The sequence below is a fragment of the Chenopodium album genome, chromosome 1 (genome assembly GCF_948465745.1).
Source record: "Chenopodium album chromosome 1, dcCheAlbu1.1, whole genome shotgun sequence".
NCBI classification, from domain to species: domain Eukaryota; kingdom Viridiplantae; phylum Streptophyta; class Magnoliopsida; order Caryophyllales; family Amaranthaceae; genus Chenopodium; species Chenopodium album.
In genome coordinates, this window is record NC_137834.1 from 81,409,746 (window position 1) to 81,425,329 (window position 15,584).

Genomic DNA, 15,584 nt, shown 5'->3' on the forward strand with positions numbered 1-15,584 from the left:
GCCAGCTCAGATTCTTCATAACAGAATTCCCTAGATTTCAGGGAGTTTGTTATAGATATTTGTTAAGTTAGTTACAACTTCTTTTGGATTTCTTACAGCAGGTTCTAGATTCTGTATTATGTATATATACTCTTTGTAAACTGTAATATCATTATTCAGAAATATACACAAAAATTCTGCTCTTATTTTTCTCTCAATTTTCTCTGGTTTTCCAGAATTAACATGGTATCAGAGCTAGCAATTCTCTGATTCTGTGATTGTTTTCTGTTGATTTCTTCCTGAAATTCTAAGATTCTTGCTGATTTTTTACTGATCTTCTTCTTTTTCTGCTGAATTTTTTGTTGAATTTCTTAGATTTTTTGGCTGATTTTTGCTGAATCTAATCATTTTGTCTCAAGTTTCTTCTTGATCATCAATGGCTGCTGAATCAAACACCTCGAATTTGCCTTTGAATCAAAATCCTGGAAGCATTTACTACATACATCCTTCAGATGCTAATTCTGCTCAACTTTGTTTCGTTCAAGTGCAATGGAGATGGTTTCACTAGCTGGAAGAGGTCAATGCCGCTGACCTTATCTGCTAAGAACAAGGCTGGTTTCGTTAATTTCACTTACACTAGACCTTTGGATGAACTGAGTGCTGAGTTTTTGGCTTGGCAAAGATGCAATGATCTGGTATGTTCCTGGATTCTCTTTAATCTTGATGAATGTCGTATTGCTAGCAGTGTTATGTTCTTGAGATCTGCAAGAGAAATTTGGCTAGATCTGGAGGAGAGGTTTGGTTACACTTCTCTAGCTCAGATTTATGCTTTAGAACAAAAATTAACTTAAATTAGTCAAGGATCTCAGTCTGTTTCTGAATTTTTCATCTCTATCAAATCTGTTTGGGATTCAATTGATGAGGCTCATCCTTTGCCTTATTGTACTTGCAACAAATGCACTTGCAATTTGACTAAACGTATTTTTGAGAGACATCAGCAGAAGATGGTGATGCAGTTCATGATGAAGCTTACATAACAATTTTCTACAATTAGAGGCAACATTCTAATGATGCAAGCCTTGCCTAAGGTGACTGAAGTTTACAGAATGTTTGCTCAGGAAGAGAAACACAAAGGGATTTCTCAGCTGAATTCTGGTAGTGATTCCTTGACATTTTCTACAGACAGGAAGAAATTCAGTCCTGTTTCATACAATAAGTTTGCTAAACCTCAGCACAGTAATGCTAGTCACTCAGCTCATTCCAACTTGCAGTATTCTCAGCTATTCAAGCCTGGTGCTAATGTCTATTCTAGACCTAATTCTGGTGATCAGAAAACTTTCAGGCCTGGATCAAAATTTTTCTGTACTCATTGTGAAATTCCTGGACACAGCATTGATAGATACTTCAAGCTCAATGGTTATCCTCCTAATTTTCAAGGTTTTAAAGACAGGAAGGTGGCAGCCTTGAGCATTTATGAGAATTCTGGTATGGAAGTTGATGATTTTGTCAAGACTATTTCTGCAACTGAATATGATCAGTTTATGGCGTGTATGAGCAATCAGCAGTCTATTGATCCTTCTCATTCTCAGAGTCATGCCATGATGGCAGGTAATTTCCGCCTTCTGCCCTGTTCCAATACTAAGAGGTTGCTTGACAGTGGTGCTTCAGATCATATTTGTTCTGATATTACTTGTTTTTCCAACTGTAAACCTGCTTTTTGTGATAAATATATCACTATTCCTGATGGTAGGAGAGTCTTGATTACTCACATTGGGGTAGTGCAGCTTCATAGTGGACTTGAGTTGCAAAATGTTTTATATGTTCCAGATTTTAAGTACAATCTTATTTCTGTGCATAAGTTGTGCAAGGATTTGCAGTGTGAGTTACTCTTTACTCATGATCAATGTTTTGTTCACACTCAGACAGGACAGTCGATTCCTCTTGGTAAAATAAACTCAGGATTGTATAGAGTTCCAGAACAGCAGAATAATGATGACAGTTCTTTATCTGTTTCTTGCAAGACTGCTTGTGTTGCAGTAACTGAGAAAGCAAAGCTATGGCACTTGAGGATGGGTCATTTACCCTTTAATAAGCTGAAAATGGTTATGCCTGTTAAAGACATTAACCCTTGTACAGACAGTGCTATAGATACAATTTGTCTAGTTTGTCCTAAGGCTAAATTCACACTAGTAGAAAAATTGCTATTTGTAACTGGCAAATTGACTTTTTGTAACTGACATTGTTGGTTGCGAATGCCACCGTTACAACTAGTGTTAATTATTCGTAACCGACTAATGTTAGTTACAAATAATGTACTATTCGTAACTGGCTTAACCTAACGCCAGTTACAAATAGGCTATTATCCAAGTTAGAAAGCATAATATTTGTAACTGGAGTTAAGTTATGCCGGTTACAAATAAAGTATTATTTGTAACTGGCATAGCCTAACGCCAGTTACGAATAGTGTTTTTATTGTTTAAAAAAATAATAATAAAATGGTAGCAGTAGCAAATTCCTCTATTGCCACCACTCGTACACTACATTTATATTTTTTTAATGTAAAGACCATGTATTGTTTATTACTATCAATCTATTTAATATAAGACCAACTTTAAGCAACGTCTTGTAAATTATATTGAATTGATGTACTTGTAAATTACAAATATTTCTCTCACAATTAACAATAAATAATACTCTATAAAAAAAAAAAAAAAAACCTAGTTAGTTAACTGATACGATACAATGGTCAACCTTCAAATGACGTTTTTGTCTGCTTCACAAATTTGATTGTTCTGTATGGGATAGCTGCAGTTCACACTAAGTACTTGATATTGCGACATAATTCTACATGGGAAAGAAATATATACATAAACAAAAGCCAAAATTAAAAAAGGGTTGTTTCAAACAGTCACACTACTAGAAATAGGCTAAATTGCGACCGAATGCTTACGACGGATATGATTTTCCGTCGTAAAGGTGGTTATTTTCAACGGAAAATATTTCGTCGCAATTTAGCGACGGAAAAGTTCGATTACGACGCTTTTTCCCTCGTAAAATTTACGACGGAATTTATTTCCGTCGTAATTTAAAACTTGCGACGGAATATTCCGTCGTAAAGTGTTTTGCGACGGAATATTCCGTCGTAAGTTTTAAATTACGAAGGAAATAAATTCCGTCGTAAATTTTACTGTCATTTTTTCAAAATTGAAATTGCGACCTTGCCCTAAAAAAAGGGGGAAATAATTGAAAATCAGAGAGAGAAGTGAAGCAGCGCGATGAGAGAGAGAAAGAGAAGGAGAGAGGAGAAAGTCGCGGCGGCGGTGGTGATTTCTTTACGCCGGCGACGCCTGCACATCAGCCGCCGAGAAAGAGAACGGGAAACAGAGAGGAGAAAAAGAACGGGAAAGAAAGAGAGAGGAGAAAGAGAACGGGAAAGAGAAAGATAAGGAGGAAGGGAGGAAGGGAGAGCTTTCGAGCCCTGGTTGTTTCCGGCGAGCCGCCGCGTCTAGGTAAGTGTGTGCAATTGTCAATTAATTTTTTTTTTTTTTTGCAAAAAAACTACCGGAATAACATGGTAAAATTTGCTGAACCCACAACGCAGCCGCACCTCCGTCCCCTAGCCGTGACTGAACCCACCGGCCCTTGGTTGTTTCCGGCGACGCCCCACCTCCGCCTGACAGTAAGTTGCCTTTGCTTTCCCCCTTTTTTTTTCAATTTAATTTTGTTTACTTATAAACCCTTAATTATTTTTTTTTTTTTTAATTTTGTTGTAGGATTTGTACAATTTTGTTGGTTTAATTGTTAAAAAGAAGTGCAGATCTAAAGGTTAGTTACATTACAAACCCTAATATAATGTATATGTGTATCTTACTTTGGTTGTTAGATATTCAATAACTTTTAGTTTGGTTAAATTAGTGACATTGGTGATCTCTTATAAGTAATTAATTGCTCCCTTCTCTTTAAAAAAACAATATAATGTTAGTTTGGTTTAGTTTAGTTTAACATAATGTAGTTTAGTTAAGTTTATGTTAATATAATGTGTTTTAGTTTAATTTATTTAAATATAAAGTACCTTATTGTAGTTTAGTTTTTTTTAGAAATATGTTAGTTTAATTTAATATATAAAACGGTAGTTTGGTTTGGTTTAGTTTAATATAATATATTAGTTTAATTTGGTTTGGTTTGATTTGGTTTATATTAATAGTATGGTGTTATGACATGTTTCTCTTGTTTAGTTTAATCTTGATATATTTGTTTAATATTATGTATGTTAGTTAAGTATATATATTTTTAAATAAATCTTATAATTAATTAATTGCTCCCTTGATCTTTAAAATAAACAATGTTAGTTTGGTTTAGTTTAGTTTAACATAATGTAGTTTAGTTAATATTATGTTAATATAATGTGTTGTAGTTTAATTTATTTTAATATAAAGTATCTTAATTTAGTTTAGTTTTTTTAGAAATATGTTAGTTTAATTTAATATATAAAACGGTAGTTTGGTTTGGTTTAGTTTAATATGATATATTAGTTTACTTTGGTTTGGTTTGATTTGTTTCTCTTGTTTAGTTTAATCTTGATATATTTGTTTAATAATATGTATGTTAGTTAAGTATATATATTTTTTTAAAAAAATCATTTGCATAATCATATGCCTAGATACCCGTTCAAGGCATACACATTAGGAGTATGTCTTGAATAGTCCCCGGTTGGGACTGTCCTTGTACGTTTATTCTCACTTAGGTGGTGAATGTATTCCTTTGTTTTAATTTTACGGAAGATCCTTGCTTGTCATTTCTCTACAATGTTCTCTAGGTACATATATAGGTGTTTCTAATCGCCTATATTGTGTACTCGGGGAACTGTAGGGAGATGCTGCCGGATTTTCCATAGAATTGAAATTCTGGCATACATTCACTAGTGAGATTGAACGTACAAGGATGGGTTAGGTTGGAGTGATAAGGACCCTTGGAAATCATTTCTCTTCTCATTTGCATTTCCATAACAGTTTGATCTACAATGAATATATATTGTGCTTTATGACTAATGTGATTAATGGCATATGTGTTAGTTGTGTAGAACTTGTAATCATGAAACGAAAAGAACGTAGCTGGATGTACGAAAGAAAGGTTGGGAATTTTATTAATCCTGAGTTCTTGAAGGGGGTAGATGAATTCCTTAAATATGTGGAAGATCATCCCGAGAGTAGCAACCCGAATGAAGTTAGGTGTCCATGTTTTAAATGCAAAAACAAACGTCTCTGGGATCCAGATACGGTCAAACTTCATTTGTATCGCAGCGGTTTTTTACCTAATTACTACGAGTGGATGTGTCATGGGGAAGGGTTTCCAGGAACTCGTAGAAGGGAGTCAAATGAATATCGTGAAATGGTTTTGGATGCCTTTGGTCAGTCTCAAGATCAAGGCCATTCCGAAGAGCCACCTGTTTCATTAGAGGAGGAGCCTAATGCACAAGCCAAGCCATTTTTTGATTTGTTAAGGGCTTCTGAACAACCGTTGTACGAAGGGAGTTCATTGTCTGTGTTAGAGATGACTTCTAGAATCACTAGCCTAAAGTGTGAGTATAATTTACCACATGGCCGAGACATTCTATGAGGTCAAGAAAATTGTTAAGGGGTTAGAGCTGCCCCATGAAAAGATTCATGCATGCCCGAAAGGATGTATGTTGTTTTGGAAAGATGATGCTCAATTATCTACATGTAGGGTCTGTGGCAGCGACCGATACAAGAAGACTTCTAAAGGTAGCTTAGTGCCTTTAAATGTTCTATTTTATTTCCCTATCACACCTAGGTTGCAAAGGCTTTTTGCAAATAAAAACATTTCTGAGGAAATGACATGGCATGCTAAAAATCCTCGAGTTCAAGGCACAATGGCACACCCTAGCGATAGTGAAGCGTGGAAACACCTAGATAGTTGCTTTCCTGAGTTTTCCTCTGAACCTCGTAATGTTCGACTTGGCCTATGTACGGATGGATTTGCTCCACATGGTCAGTTTGGGGGAAAGTATTCATGTTGGCCTGTCATTTTGACCCCTTATAACTTGCCTCCGTCAATGTGTATGAAAAGACAGTTCATGTTTCTTTCGTTACTCGTTCCTGGTCCTAAAAACCCTAAGGGCAACTTGGATGTTTACATGCAGCCGCTCATACACGAGTTGAAACAGTTGTGGGAAGTTGGGGCAAATACTTACGATATTTCGAGAAAACAAAATTTCAATCTTCGAGCAGCCATCCTATGGACCGTTAGTGACTTCCCGGCTTATGGTATGTTATCTGGTTGGACCACAGCCGGTAAGAAGGCTTGTCCATATTGCATGGAGAAAAGCAAAGCATTTTGGCTCGAAAATGGTGGTAAGGTTTCTTGGTTTGACTGCCATCGTCAATTCCTTCCGACAAATCATCCTTTTCGAAATAGTAAAAATGCATTTTGTAAAAACAAAGTCGAAAAAGGTTCATCACCTCACATCATGTCAGGAGAGGAACTTTGGGAATGTGTGAAAAACCTCCCGAAAGCAACAGATGGCCCCGAGGCACTTAAACATGTCAAGAATGCAAAAAAAGGGTGGTTCAAGCAAAGCACTCTATGGGACCTTCCATATTGGAAACATCTGCTTGTTCGTCACAACTTAGATGTCATGCACGTTGAAAAAAACTTTTTTGATCAGTTGATTCACACTATAATGGACGTGAAAAAGCAATCTTGTGACACCCCATCAGCTCGGAATGACATTGCTAAATACTGTAAACGGCCCCAGCTACATCTTCAAGAGGATGATAGAGGAAAAGAATTCATGCCAAAGGCTCCATTTGCTCTTGACAAGGCTCAGAGAAAGGTTTTGTGTGAGTGGGTCAAACAGCTGCGGTTTCCTGATGGTTACGCTTCCAATTTGAGCCGATGCGTTAATTTGCAATCAGGTAAGTTACATGGAATGAAAAGTCATGATTGTCACGTGTTTATGGAGAGGTTATTGCCCACTGCTTTGAGAGAATTGCTCCCTACCCATATATGGAATGCAATTACAGAGATAAGCCAATTCTTTCGCGATTTATGTTGCTACACAATTACAGTTAGCGACATGGAGCGATTGGAAAAAAACATAGCTGAGATCCTGTGCAAGCTTGAGAAGGTTTTCCCCCCATCTTTCTTCAACTCCATGGAGCATTTACCAATTCATTTGCCATATGAGGGCAACTTATGTGGACCTATTCAATATCGGTGGATGTATCCTTTCGAAAGGTAAATCAAAGGTCCTTTCTCAACTCTTACTTTCATCTCTTTCATTGATTTCCGTTACTTATATTTCTACGGCTACATAAACATAATTACAGGTTCCTCAATCACCTGAAACGAAAAATTGGTAATAAGGCTCGTGTTGAAGGTTCCATATGCAACGCTTATCTCACTGAAGAGATATCAAACTTCTGCTCCAATTACTTTCAGCCCTCAGTTGACACAAAAACACGAGATCTAGGTCGAAATGTGAATGCTGATGTGGAATCCCCGACTGACAACGATGAAATCCCAGAGCTGTTCACGGTGGATAAGGGTCGTGTGTCAAATTTGGGTAAAACTCGGTATTTAGATGACAAGGAACTCGAACGTGCTCATTTGTTTGTTTTAAGAAATACCGGCATTCTTGGTGAATACGAAAGGTATATATGTTTACGATAAACTTTTGAAAATCCCTTAAATTTAATATAATTGCTGCAATGATTAACCATGTGTCATTAATCTATTAGGCAGTTTGAGGACTACATTCTTAGTACTCGAACTTATTTGCGTCGAGAAGATGTCATGGAGAAATGCGAAAGTGAATTCCCTGATTGGTTTCATCACAAGGTGATAATACTTTTCGAACATTGCATCTCGATTAATTTGTGATAATATAATATAATATATTTCATTTCAATTAGTGTGACGCTTGTATTCGTAACGGTTATAGGTGAGAGAACAAAAACCAAGTTCCGATGTGTTGCGAGCATTGTCTATGAGGCCTTTCAAGCGTGTTCGAACTTGGAACCAGATATTTGTCGGTGGCTTTAATTTCCACACACAGTCCTATGGCAAACACAAATCTACGATGAATTACGGGGTGTGTGTCTCAAGTGAGGACGGTGGAGAGTACTTTGGCATTTTAAACGACATAATTGAACTTGTCTACACCGGTCCCGAAAAAAAGTACAAGACTATTTTGTTTAGTTGTAGTTGGATGGATTGTGGTAAAGGAATGAACATTCATGAACAATACAAGCTTGTCGAAGTATATCATACTAAGAAGTATCCCAAGTATGATCCATTTGTCTTATCTTACCAAGTGTCTCAAGTGTATTATGCATCTTACCCTAGCCTTAAACGTGATCGGGTTCAATGGTGGGCTGTATTTAGAACTCAAGCAAGGTCGGTGATTGATGCTCCGGTGGATTTAGAGTTTTTGCAGGGTCCTTCCCCACAAGTACATGCAACGCTTTGTCCACCAAATGACATTCCAGACTATGAACTTGATAGTGATGATGATGATGATGATGACGATGGCTTTATTATCTCAAGCGATGAAGAAGAAGAAGAAAGCATTGGCTCCAGTGACAGTGACGAAGAAGAGGACATCGATGTATTTTTAGATGACACTAGTGATAGTAATAATGATAGTGATAATGATAGTGGTAGTAGTGATAAGAGTAATGAAGAGGAGAATATGTAGTTACTCCTTTTACTATTGTCTTCGAATGTTTAGTTTTTAATGACTACTCGGATTTGTAATATTGCATTGCATTTTTGGTCTCATTTTATTATTTTAATGTCTTATGGATCTAATTTATGAATTTACAATGTGCGATTATGGTACTAATAACTTTTTCAGGTGGTCATCATGGGAGGAGGAAATAAAGGAGAAACGTCCAAGAGGAGAAAGTCTAAGGGGAAATCTCCGGTTGTACGTGTTGACGAGGATGAGTCAATGGAGGAAGCGGAGGCACATGATTTGGGGGCCTCTCAAGAAATCGTCAGAAATGTACAAGGGCAGCAGGAGCAACAGCAGCATCAGGAACAAGAGCTACAGGACCCGCATCCTAATGACTTGCTAGAGTTGGACCCTTCCACACTTTGGTGCGTATGTATTTGTATAATGAAATATCCTTAAATTCGTATTTACTTTGATAAAGTGAATTTGTATTACTTTAACCATGTTTTGTTCACTTTTTGTTGATTATCTACTTACATGAATGTCTATCCTTTATTATAGGTTTGATGATAGGCCGGTGAAGAATGTGCTCTCCGACTCGCTAACCGACTACTATGTTCAGCCTTGGAGGAATTATGGAGAGGTTGATGAAGATTCGAGAGAGCACTTTTGGAACTTGTTCAACGTATGATAACTTTAACCTAACATAATACATGTTTTATAAATTATATTGATGGAGTTGAATTTTGTAATAAAGACATTTTCTTGATTTGCAGAAAAAATTCAAGTGGGCACCTGAGTTAAACAACCAAATGAAGGACACTTTCGAAGAAAAGTTTGCAAATCGCCTACGTGACACGTTCTACAACATCACACACAGGCTGAATGGTCGCAAACCAAGATGGCTTAATAAGGATATCCACGAAGGCATGATGAAAATTGTTGCCACCGATCCAAAATATCAGAAGCGGTCGGAACAAAACAAGAAAAACCGAAGAGGCGGATCCATGGAAAATGTCGTTGAACCGACCCACTTTCAAGGTTCAATGTCATCTGTACAACATGCTAAAAAGATGGTAAGGTTCCTACAATATGTCCAGTAACAATTATGTCATTTGTCTATTAATGAATTTTGGTGGGCTAACATGTTTTCATTGATTTTTTGCATGTACATATAAAGGCTGCAAAAAACCAAGGCCAATTACCAAATGCCCATGATCTTTTCTTGAAGACACACTTCAAGGAAATGCCTGGTAAAGGCCAAATGGCTGCCAACAACAAAGCAAAAAGGATTGCGGTAAACACTTATTATATGAGTTGAAATATGGCAAATTAGCAAAGTAAAACTCAATATATGCTTATTTTGGATGAATTTGGATGAGTTAGGGTCGAACATTGACATATGTGCTTATTTCTCTTAATTTCTATCCTTAGGCACTTAAAAGTATGTGATATTGGAATGTTATAAGAAAGAACGAGTCCATTTGCTTGAAAACTTAGAAAATAGGCATGGTCTTAGCCATATAGGCCAAATTTTGATAATTTTCGATGAGTTAGGGTTGAAAATTGACATATGTGCTTATTTCTCTTAATTTCTATCCTTAGGCACTTAAAAGCAATTGATATTGGAATGTTAGAAGAAAGAACGAGTCCATTTGCTTGAAAACTTAGAAAATAGGCATGGTTTTAGCCATATAGGCCAAATTTGGATGATTTTGGAGGAGTGAGGGTTGAAAATTGACATATGTGCTTATTTATCTTAATTTCTATCCTTAGGCACTTAAAAGCAATTGATATTGGAATGTTAGAAGAAAGAACGAGTCCATTTGCTTGAAAACTTAGAAAATAGGCATGGTTTTAGCCATATAGGCCAAATTTGGATGAGTGAGGGTTGAAAATTGACATATGTGCTTATTTCTCTTAATTTCTATCCTTAGGCACTTAAAAGCAATTGATATTGGAATGTTAGAAGAAAGAAACCTTACATTTGCTTGAAAACTTAGAAAATAGGCATGGTTTTAGCCATATAGGCCAAATTTGGATGATTTTGGAGGAGTGAGGGTTGAAAATTGACATATGTGCTTATTTCTCTTAATTTCTATCCTTAGGCACTTATAATCAATTGATATTGGAATGTTAGAAGAAAGAACGAGTCCATTTGCTTGAAAACTTAGAAAATAGGCATGGTTTTAGCCATATAGGCCAAATTTGGATGATTTTGGAGGAGTGAGGGTTGAATATTGACATATGTGCTTATTTCTCTTAATTTCTATCCTTAGGCACTTAAAAGTATGTGATATTGGAATGTTATAAGAAAGAACGAGTCCATTTGCTTGAAAACTTAGAAAATAGGCATGGTTTTAGCCATATAGGCCAAATTTGGATGATTTTGGATGAGTGAGGGTTGAAAATTGACATATGTGCTTATTTCTCTTAATTTCTATCCTTAGGCACTTAAAAGCAATTGATATTGGAATGTTAGAAGAAAGAACGAGTCCATTTGCTTGAAAACTTAGAAAATAGGCATGGTTTTAGCGATATAGCCCAAATTTGGATGATTTTGGATGAGTTAGGGTTGAAAATTGACTTAAGTGCTTAATTTTCTTAATTTCTATCCTTAGGCACCTAAAAGTATGCGATATAACTCCATATTGTTGGTTGTTTTTTTAACAATATTTTTTTTTATCTTCAATATTTTGTAGGACACCTACCAGAAGAAGCTCGAAGAAACAAGGAGTCAGGGGATTCAGAAGAGTCTCAATGAGTTGTACTGGGAGTCGGTGGGTGGGCGCAATAAGAAGGGGCGTGTGAAGGGACTTGGCCAAAGTGCAGAGCTCTACTATGGCAAACAGGGTCGAGGTTCCCGTTCTTCACAGCAATACACGTCGTCTGTCATTTCTCAAATGCAAGACCAGATGGAACACAGGGTGCAAACTCTCCAAACTCAAATGGAAGCCCGAATGGCTGAAATGGAGAGGAGATACAAGGAGAGTTTCGATGAGATGATGAGTCGTCTCAACAACAACGACTCATGTTCCACCATTCATCCTCAGCATCGAGACCCTAGGAACGACCCGGGTGGTGGTGGAGCAGGCCAAGGTTTCCAGGCGATTGTGTAGCTTAGCTTTAGTCTAGCATAGAATCACTCTAACCTAGCTTTTGTTTGGTATAGATACCAAAATGTGGACTATCTTTTGTACTAGGACATAATTATAATATATATATGTACATAACCCTAATTTCGTAGGTCGGTAATTAATTTTTTTAAAACAACAATTTTAGGACTCAATATTTAGTTTTTTTTTTTTTTTGTCGATTTATCATTAAAAAAATTCAGGTTTGAAAATGCAGAAAATTACAAAAATTTGTTTTGGGCTGGAAATCTAATTTACGACGGAAAATTCCCTAAATTCCGTCGCAAATAATAATTTGCGAGGGAATTTTCCGTCGTAAATTAGATTTTGCGAGGGAAATTTCCGTCGCAAATTATATTTTGCGAGGGAAAATTCCGTCGTAATCTTGCTTTGCGACGGAACTTTTTCCGTCTGAAGTTTGCGACGGAACTTCATCAAAGGCCAATTCCAAGTCCGATGATATTATTTCCGTCGTAAATTCCGTCGTAAAGTTGGTTTACGACGAAATTTCCGTCGTAAAATGGCCATTTTCCTACAAAGGGTTTTCCGACAACCATTTACGACGGAATTCCGTCGTAAACCAACTTTACGACGGAATTTACATAGTTTACGACGAACTTTTTCCGTCGCAATTTTGCTGTTTTCTTGTAGTGTCACCAAGTGTTATCATGAGATAATTAATTCTAATAAGCAAACCTATATATATGAGGTTTTTACCAGATAAATAGAGCTGCTTGATATACCTCATGAATGGTAGCATCCATGCATAGAAGAGCTTCTTTGGGGTATTCTTCCAGATTAACAAAGAAACACTCAAGGTCACATATACCTTTGTGAACTCTTGATAGTTGAGTGTTAAGGAAAACGTGTCATCTTTTTGCTTTACCTGCATGTACAAAGCATTTTCTTCATCAAGGCTCTTTGATAATTAAGAAATGAAAGACAAAATAAACAAGTCAACATTTACAAAATTCATGCCAATTCTTTATTAACGGCATGTATGATACTTGATTATATAGGTGATAAAACATACTTTGGGCGACCACCCACCTATATAGAAAAATCAACAATAACATCTTGTTAGTAAAAGGATGACAAAATCATTAATTATTTGGAAACAAATATAATTAATTTAGCAACACAGGTATTGTGTAAGACTCAACGGACAAGATCCTAGTAATATGGATAAAACCAAAATATAAAAAGTAAGAAATCTAGGAAGTTATATAGTTTAAGTTGGAAATTTTACCAACTCGGGAAAGAACTTTATTGTACACATTAGAGTATTAGACCACACCACGTGAACACTTCAGATATTAATCTGAAGTGATTGAATTCTTCTAATTGAAATGAAAATTTACAGGCCAAGATACCTCTAAACAACCTCAATTAAGTAGATTATATGGAGGGAGCGATTACAGAACTCTTTTGTCCATCTTCTGGATATTTTACCAGGACATGTAGAAATCTATAGAGGGCAAAACCAGTGCAAACACAAGATCTACAAAGTACTTGTACTTGATTAGGATATAAGTTAATAGTGCCAAGATGTTGAGACAAAGGCAAACCATGCTGACAACTAAATTCCACTGTATTTACACCAATCAATTCTTATGTGCAAAAAAATTAAGATACAATACAAAATATTGATTCTTAACTACAAGAAGAGCAACAAGAAAAAACAGAGATCCATATCACATACATAACCAAATAGGAACCACACGGAAAACATAAGGGGAAAATCATGGGGAGTAAATAAATTACCAAATAAAGTTGAGTCTAATTTGAGAAACATCCTTCTCCCATCCAGCAGCCCACATTTAGTGTCCCTCCACGGCGATTGCAAATGGAGTGAGAAGTACAAGAGAGAGAATCGACAAACAAGCATAGTAGTTCATCCCACTGACAGACTTCCCTTTCATGCCTTTCTTGGAAAATATGTTACGGAAGACAAATGCCAAATTTGATATCATTGCTCCCATAAAACCCTGAATGGAACGAACACATACCAAACTTAGCATTAAGAAAACAACAGAATAGACATCAAAGTGGAAGCCCCTAGCCAACACAAAACTGGGAGGTCTAAGTAGAGAACTTCTAAATGCTTGAAATTTTGTGTAGACTTATAAGAAGGAAAAGGTACATTCTATTAAATAATTCCCTCGGGTGTTTTATTTTCAAGAGTCTCTTATGTTTTCATATTTCTATTGTGCAAACCCAACATTAGATGTGAAAACATAAGCGAAATGAAAACATTATTAAAAATTATTAGACTTGTTTAATAAATGTTTTGGAACATAATAATCATACCTATCATTTAAAAGTGCACGTATTCAACCAAACCTTACCCCGATGAGATCTCGGCATCTAATTACCTTTCACATGATATTTCATCACAATCAAAATTATATTTAGACCTTCAGCAAACTAAAATTCCCAATTCTACAGAGGCTAGATTCACATAAGTCAACCACAATTACATGTCTAATAATGAGCAAAAGTACACAGCTAATATTTATAAATAATTTTACTAGATAAATAACTCAATTATAGCTAAGAGGTTGGCTGACCTGATGTAGTATCATATCTAAAGAGCAATTCCAGCAAACTCAAATAATGATGGTGAGGAATTACGATTTTGGAATCATCCCACTACTCGAAACTCTCACTTGCGCTCAAAACTCTCGCCCCCAATCTGCTACTATGAAACCCAAATTTCAAATTTGAAAGATTCATGTTATGAAACCCCTTAACACCCAATAAATTAATTTTTTTTTTTTTAAAAAAAAAAGCGAAAATAAACCCTAGAATTTCATATTTTTATTTCTTGATCGAATAATCGGTTAGATCAGAATTAATTATAATATAAATAAATTAGGAGGAGATCGAGGGCGTACCTTGTTGATAACTTCCATTATTGAGTTTTGGAGGAGCTTCAGAGCAGATTCAGAGGAGAATGAAAAAAGGAGGTTGTGAAAAAATGGAGTAATTGATAAGGTAGGTTGTATGCCGTAGGAGGAAAAATATCCTAATTTCTAAAAAAAAAAAAAAAAAAAAGAAAATTGTAGTTGCATTAGTAACTGGCCTTAATCAAACCCATTACATTTAATTAAGTCAATAAAGTTTGACTTGCTATTTATAACTGGCTTTTTTAATGCCCATACTAATAATTGGTCAGCCTATCTTTAACCTAATATTTGTAACTGACTTTGGTTATGCCAGTTACTGATGTTATTTTATTTGTAACCTGCATTAGCTATGTCAGTTACTAATACCCTTGTAGTAACTAACATAATTTATGTCAGTTACTAATAGGGCGTTACAAATAGCATTTTTTCTACTAGTGTCAGCAAACTTCCTTTTTCCATTAGTAGTATCAAATCTAAGAAACCTTTTTATCTTATACATATAGATGTTTGGGGCCCACACTCTGTAAAGACACCAACAGGTTGTAATCAATTCCTGACAATTGTAGATGATTACAGCAAATTTACTTGGGTTCATTTGATGAGAAATAAAACTAAGGCCGTTGGTATTATGTCTAATTTCATTTCTATGGTTTCTACTCAATTTGATACTAAAATAAGAGTTATTAGATCTGATAATGCTCAAGAATTGTGTGAGGGAAGTATGAAGTCTTTGCTTCATAAATGTGGCATTATACATAGACTAGTTGCAGTGATACACCTGAGCAAAATGGTGTAGTTGAAAGAAAACATAGGCACATTTTGGAGACTGCTAGGTCACTCTGTATACAGGCTAGGGTTCCTGAC

General features: G+C 35.9%; 1 protein-coding gene and 1 long non-coding RNA gene across 2 annotated transcripts; one reads left to right on the forward strand and one right to left on the reverse strand.

Moving 5' to 3' along the window:
• Positions 1-560: 560 nt before the first annotated feature.
• Positions 561-2,379, forward strand: LOC145636782 (uncharacterized). The gene is made up of 3 exons (XM_081688333.1): positions 561-775; positions 1,034-2,141; positions 2,335-2,379. Exons 1-3 carry the CDS (start codon positions 561-563, stop codon positions 2,377-2,379), a joined length of 1,368 nt encoding a protein of 455 aa, XP_081544459.1.
• Positions 2,380-2,442: 63 nt separating this feature from the next.
• Positions 2,443-13,796, reverse strand: LOC145613574 (uncharacterized). Its single transcript, XR_014106997.1, has 3 exons — positions 13,576-13,796; positions 12,529-12,697; positions 2,443-2,823 (listed from the first exon to the last, which is right to left on the reverse strand). It is a non-coding gene; the product is annotated as an uncharacterized LOC145613574 (long non-coding RNA).
• Positions 13,797-15,584: the final 1,788 nt, after the last annotated feature.